Raw genomic sequence first — 7485 nt, 5'->3', positions numbered from 1 at the left:
ATTGGTTTGCAGGTTTTGCTGAGCGCGTATAGCATATCCAAGGAAAATGCTGATCTCTGCAATGTGTGAAATACTGCCACAACTGTTATCTTAACCTGTGACAGCAGCTCTGTCTAAACATAAGGATGACATAAAAAACATAAACTGAAAAACAAACAAAAAAACTATGCACGTCATTAAGATCACTTTGTGTTTGATATATTTGTGGAGAGTACATTTTACTCGACAGACAATACTTTGTCCCAGTTGAAACAGAATATGTGTCTTGTAGGTTAGAGACACCACAGAAAATGTGTGTGTATGTGTGTATGTACAGTATATGTATACACACACACACACACACGTTCTCTGTACCGCTCATCCCCACTTTAGTCACGGGCATGCTGGACGGAGTCTATTCCAACTGTCATTAGGTGAGAGTTGGAGTACACCTTGGACTGGTCACACATTGACAAACAATGATTTACATTCACACCTACAGGCAACCTACAGTGGCCAATCAACGTACTGTGCATGCTTTTGGAATGTGGGAGGAAAACAACGTACACAGGCAAAACCCCCGTGCAAGAATGAATTCAGATTTGAACCTACGACCACTGAACTGTGCAAGCCATATATACATGTCTATATACAGGGTGTCCATAAAGTCTGTTTACCATTTCAAAAATTTTATTAAAAATGCAATTGATTAAATATTTTATTCAGATTTGTTCTATTGTAATGAGCGTTTGTTCAAGTTTTTTTTTACCTCTTTTAAGAAAGATATTGTGTATCGAACAAAGATAAGGGACATTATAACCTAAAGCAAAGGATTACTGATGCCATTGCCACAATTGATAAGGCTATGCTACAGCGAACATGGCAAGAAATTGAGTACCGTCTTGATGTGCTTTGTGCAACTAATGTGCCAATGTAGAAGTGTATTAAAAGAGGTAAAAAAAAAAACTTTAATAAACGCTGAACACAGTAGAACAAATCTGAATAAAATATCTAATCAATTGCATTTTTAATACATTTTTGAAATGGTAAAGAGACTTTATGGACACCCTATATATATATATATATACACACACACACGTGTGTGTGTGTGTGTGTGTGTGTATATGTGTTTGTTCTGTCACCTTCTTCTTGTAGCATCAAAAGGCAATTACTAAAATGCTTGGGTGCTCATCAATAAGGCTATAAGGGCTATTTGCTGTGAAGCTCGGTCCCAATCCATTGAAAATAGTGACTGTCGTGCTGTTTTGGAAATTATCCTTTGACTCAACCTGGGAAAATAATGGAAGCAGTTGATATACATTATTGTGTCTATAGGAAAACGTTAATTAATTTTATTTCAGTTGTAATGTTATATAAATGATCTAAAAAATGATCCTCTCTCATTTGTGCATTTTGTTATTATAACTCAACCAATGGCCAAGTTTGTATCATCAATGCAATGCAATAGTCATAGTTAAATTGCTCACGTATTCACAGTCAATGTTTCTTTTTTAAGTTTGAGCACCTTTCCCCAAAAGGGAGGGCTCCTCAAACAACATCTTTCTGGCAGTTGTCGGCATTCCAGTGGGCACTAAGTGGTCGCTTGGTGGATTTAGCTCTTCCATTTCTGTAGTAAAGTGGTCAGGACTTTCTGCATTGGACATATCCTTGATGACACTGTAGGTGAGTGCCACGCTGCGCGAAGTAGGTTTCTCCAGGTGCTGAGGTCCGCAGTGACACAGCTTTTTAAAGGCAGAGCGGAACTTCTGAGACATGACATTGTAGATGACCGGGTTGATGGCACTGTTCAAGTAGATGCAGAGGCGACAGAAGAGAAGGAACCAGTTGTCCAGATAGGCTTTGTCCAGGAAGGAGTTGACCACTACTAAGGTCCGATAGGGCATCCAAAGTAAGGCGAAGAGTATCACGACCACAGCCAGCATTTTGGTTACCTATTAAAATAGAATTTGGCAACACACACACAAACACACACACGCACACACACATAACACACACAACACACTATTCATTAACCATATTCTCCACACCTTAGAAAAACTCATCTGAATAAAATCATTGAATTTAAATGAAATCTGTACCTCTTTAATTTATCTATGACTAAACTAGTCTAGTAAAACAGAATGATTGAAATCTTCCTCTGTGTGAAAGGTTTTCTGACAGTTTATCGTTATGTTGCTCTTATGCTCCACTCACGTTGTATTCTTAACACGGTGTGAGAAATTGGAAATGTTGTCACTTGAAGTCACTTCCAACGAAAGTTTGAAATAGATGTGTGACTATCTATACTTTTTTTTATGAGATGTGTTTTTTTAAAGGACTTTTAACAACTAATTCATCCCCAAACTGCCAAAAAAGCAGCAGCATCAACGTGTAAATCGTTGCTAAAATGCTATTTTCATTTAGAAGTCCTCTTTCTCTACTCGGCTAATGAGATGGTTGGTTTTCTGAACAGCGAAATGCACTTTGACACTTTCAGATGTTGCACCAAATGTATGAAATATGTTCCCCCGTCCTTGCATTGATTGCTCAGATATGAAAAAAATGGAGGCAAAACAATAGCCCTAAGTGGTTGCATTTCCAGCCCCAAGAGTGCTGCCATCAGAGAAAATTGGATTTGGAGAGTGTAGGATAATTTTCTTTTTATTTTCAGTTCCCTGTGGCGTGCTGGAATTGCATTACTATATGGGTCTATTACGATAACAAATACTATTTTTTGGATTCGCCAATTCGGCATGATCAGCAGGTGCAGCCAATAAAGAGCTGAGGCTGGACTGGACAGCCGTGATGAAGCTGAACTACATCATAATAAGCTAATTATGAACCCATTAGGATGGAATCCAAACGAGTCAAGCATTATTTGCATCATAATATTCACGCACGCAAATGACATATCCTGTATTACACTGTGTTGCGATCATCAAAGTAAGGGAACGCAACCTTTTTTGGCTTATGTAACCCCAAACCTTTTTGTCATACAATGAATCCTCCCTCACTCATCCGTGTCGATTCTCCAAAAGTGGAACGTAGCGCAACTAATAATGAAATGAAACCTTAAAACTATTTCAACTACTCAGAAGACAAGATCAACATCATACTCAATCATACGCGTATTTTTCTCTAATTTATAAACCTCAGCAACACCGTCAGCGCTTCCAGCAGAAGAGTCCCCGAGTGAACCTGAAGCCTGTACAAGTCAAGTGAGAGCCACCAACACAAGCCTCTTCGCTTCTCTCAGAAGGCAATGTATGAATATTAATTACTGTATAAAATTTTAGAATTAAAGATTTAAGTCAATATGTGTACAGTTGTAATCTTTGTCTCAAATATGTAAAGTCCAAATAATATTTACATATTTTAAACATGCCGGTACACATCCAAATGTTTCAATGAACCCCACTGCAATGTACTCACGGTCCCCTTGGGGTACGCATACCCCTGGTTGGGAAACACTGTTTTACAACATTAGTGCTGCTCATAGTTACCTCCACTCTCTGAGTTGCTCTTGAATGGATCAAAATGTGTGACACAATGATTCTTTATCATTCGAATTGGTCATCCTCATGCTTTTCTTTTGAATAAACTGATCTGTACAGTAAATCCCAAACGAGGCGATTCACCGTGGACTGAAACATTTGCTCTGAAAACCTTGACAGTGTCTTTTAAATGTTCTTTCTTGACACCCCTGACACTCATGTTTGCTTTGAACTATTTTCTAGTAACCTATGAAGATATTTTATATTTCCTTGTGTATTTGTGTTCACATAACATAACCCTTTCTTCAAATGAATTATCAATTACAGCACATTGTGTTTTAATGTATGGATCGCTCGATTTATTTAGTATAGGCATTGAAATGGGTAACTGTACAGGACAAAGTTTATTACATTCCTCATTTAAAAGTTGACTTGATATGTTTCAGAAGAATCTGAATGTATTATTCACAGCACCACCCAAATCATCCCAATTCATTAGGAGAAGCCCCAATTGTGACAGTCAAACAAGATGCTAATTATCAGCAAATCATTAATCCGATGAAGATGATTAATATCGAATGTGGCGGACGGGTAACATCTGCATGGAGTGCTCTGTGTTGATGATACTTTTGCTCCGTGAGCAACTCTCCTTCCTGACCTTTTGCTACTCCAGTGAAATCAACATGATTTCCTCCCTTGTACTCAGAGTGGCTTAGTTAATGCTGACCAACCCAAATACAGTTTTGGGTGTACATTTGTCAAACAATAGGCACCAACCACACTGACGGAGGAGAAAAATCATGTTTGACTTGGAGTTAACTGATCAAATTGGCCAATAGGGCAGGGATATACTCAGGCTACCACACCCCTTTTGTTATTCCAGGAAGACTTCTTTCCTCTATCTGATAAACAAACGGATGCTTGTCCAACACGGTGTGCTGTAGCTCTGACTTCATGGGTTTTTATCTTAGCACAGTGTGGGGTCCATCTGAAGCAAGGATATACAGACTAATAGGTTTTAGTTTTGTGCCAACAGAAAACCACCACTAGTGTGATTCTGATGAAATGCCCAATGTTTCTTTTATATTTGTTCTCATGGGGCTCCTGGACCTTTGATTGCGGTCCCCCCTTGTCAGTGTGTTGGGCCGGCCTTATTTATTAATGTTTGTCTATGTGTGTGTGTGTGTATGTATGTGTATATATATGTGTATATATGTACTGTATATATATATATATATATATATATGTTTGCTTTCAAAACTTAGCTTGTAGCAGACGTGTGCACATTTTCAGCATGACGTCTCTGATCCACTGGTGAAAGGACACTTTGATCCTCTCCTCTTTCATCTATAACTGCTTCAGACAACAAAGTGTATGCAGAAAAGTGGTGAAGATTGCGCGACTGTCTGTGTCCTATGTGTTGTGTTGTGTTATTTTTGTTATTTTGACTTCAAAATGGCGCCGCGAGAGTGGCTGCCTTTCCAGCAGCTCCTATGTTTTGTTGTTCTACTTCTTCCTTTGATAACTTTGCTGCTGTGAATTGGGAATTTCTCCATTGCGAGACTAATAAAGGTTTTCTTGTCTTATCTTATATATATATATATATAGCGAGAGAGAGAGAGAGAGCGATAGTGTGTCTGTGCGTGTATAACTACTGTGTATGTATATATTTAAGTACTGTATATGGGTCATTCCTGAATTTTTGGTATCTAAATTCTTGAAAAGAAACCCTTTACTTTTCCGATTTATACAAACTGTATATTTCCGAATATTTTTATTACCGGTACATGATTTATTTGTTTTTTACAATACATTTCAGTGTAATCACAGTAACATGGTTGCAGGGTCCACAGTGACACAGCTTATAAAAAGGATGAATGCCGTTTCTCTCAGGAGTTGAGGCTGACTTTTTAGCGAGCTGTTACTGTTACTTAAAGACAAAAACCTTCAATCAATCAAGGCTAACTATTTAATTTTTTTTTTAAAATAGAAGAGAGGACATATCTTTGCTTGATCCGTTCTTTTGGAAACTGATAATGTCAAGTGCAGCGTATCATGTGATTGACTGCTGTCCCCTACTTCTACTATGTTAAAAGTTATGGTAACAGTGTTGCGTGCATGTTGTGGGACACCCATGAATATTAATTCTTATGTGAATTATTATGTTAATTAAAACAAATGTTCCCACAGTTACAAGAGATAGCAATGACACAAATATATATTTTTAAAAATCATTTTAACAGTTTTATTTGAAATTCAATTGGGGGGGCGGCAAGAGAAAAATTGCATTTTAGGGAGTAGTTCAGAGTTATTTGGTATTTTAGATTCGTATTTAGATGTGGTCCCAGGACAAATAAATTTACTCGGAAACTGTATGTTTTAATATTTTGTATGTGGATGATTTAAAATTTGATGGGCGGAATTTAAAATGTCCTCCAATTCTGTAATGACCCATATTGCAATGAAACACTTTATCCCCACCCCCGACCCCCACCCCAATTTTGCTGCTGTAGATTGCAAATTTCCCCAGTGTGGGACAAATAAAGGTTATCTTATCTTATATTTGCAAGATGACTGTAAGGTGTAATCAACTGTTGATATGAGAGATGCCGTGTAAATTGCCTCACCTGTCTGCGGGAAGCAGCAGTGGTGCTGCTGGAGGAGCTTGCACTGATCATCCTTCCTTCCACTTTACAAGTTCCTCTCCTCCACTTGCTGGTGCTGTCTTTGGGGTCCGCAGGTAACGGATTCAAGAAAAGTATCCTGGCGATGAGTCCATACAGAACTGTGGCCAGCATGAGGGGCAATACGTAAAACACTGCAAAATCTATGAAGTAAATGGGCAGATATTGACTCCTGGATACTTTGTAGGCGCAGCTGATGAGCACGACGTTGTCGTATACCAAAGTTTGCGTGGCTGACAAAAAGAGCCACATGATGCAATAGATGGACGTAAGCGCCCACACCAGCATGATGATCTTTTTCGCCCGGGATAAAGTGCACAGGAACTGCGCCTTGATGGGGTGGCAGATGGCGATGTATCGCTCCACCGTAAATGCTGTGATGGAACAAGAGGACGCGTTAATCCCCAAATATTGGAGATAAGTGATCCCCAGGCAGCCTGCGTATCCGTACACCCACTGCCCATGCAGGGCGTCGGTAATGTTCGGAAGCCCGGCAGCGGTAAGCACCATCAAGTCGGCTGCAGCCAAGCTCACGAGGTAACAGTTAGTGGGAGTTCGCATGTGTTTGGTGGTCAGCACCACCAAGATGACCATGATGTTGCCCACCATCCCCAGCCCGCAAATGAGGGACACCAAAAACACACTGACCGCCTTATACCCCAGGGCGTAGTCGCGCCACACACCCAAAGTGTGATTGTGCTGCGCCGAAGACGTGTCATTGTCCGCTGTCATGTTGTCTGTGGTCAAAGTGTCCATGACGAGCTTCTTGCAAAAAAAAAAAAAAAAAAAAATTAATTAAAAAAAAGAACAGCAACAACTCTTTACCCTCAGTGGAATAATCTACAAGTCCCAGTCATCAAAAAGCAAACTTCTAAATGTTATGCACCCGTAAATGTACAAATGCCAGCCTCAAACGATACAAATTTTTTTTTTTACTCTTTTCCATGATTCATTTTTCCTCGTTTGGGAAAAAGACAGAGGCTCGCATGCAGACTGAAGTTATCAGAGTGCCGAGCTCCTGCTGCCTCTGCACACGCCAGCGCGCAAGTGAGAATGGAGGAAATGACAACCTCTGTGCACCAGGGTTAACACCACGGATAACAGTGGGAAAGGAACGCGATTGGAATGTGAATGCATCCGAAACATGATGCTTATTAGTAATTCATTATTTTTCGTAGACGAGCATACCCCTTTGAAAATTAGCTTTCAGTGGATGGATGGTCACGTACCAGGAGGTCTTCTTTCTTCTTTTTCATCCTATTTTTCATTACAGTCAGTAGCATTGTACAATAAACTGATCAAATCAACACCCCTGGTTCCTCTTATTA

At 39.5% G+C, this 7485-nt stretch overlaps 1 protein-coding gene across 1 annotated transcript; it reads right to left on the bottom strand.

Moving 5' to 3' along the window:
* Positions 1 to 686: 686 nt before the first annotated feature.
* Positions 687 to 7052, bottom strand: LOC147203385 (thyrotropin-releasing hormone receptor-like). The gene is made up of 2 exons (XM_086114567.1): positions 6101 to 7052; positions 687 to 1931 (listed from the first exon to the last, which is right to left on the bottom strand). Exons 1-2 carry the CDS (start codon positions 6911 to 6913, stop codon positions 1491 to 1493), a joined length of 1254 nt encoding a protein of 417 aa, XP_085970693.1. The 5' UTR covers positions 6914 to 7052; the 3' UTR covers positions 687 to 1490.
* Between the last annotated feature and the right edge of the window lie 433 nt (positions 7053 to 7485).

This window comes from Hippocampus guttulatus, chromosome 6 (genome assembly GCF_054856545.1).
Source record: "Hippocampus guttulatus isolate MCC_2025c chromosome 6, RoL_Hgut_1.0, whole genome shotgun sequence".
Lineage (NCBI taxonomy): Eukaryota > Metazoa > Chordata > Actinopteri > Syngnathiformes > Syngnathidae > Hippocampus > Hippocampus guttulatus.
The sequence above is the reverse complement of the archived record's forward strand: the minus strand, read 5'-3'. Positions and strand labels throughout refer to the sequence as shown.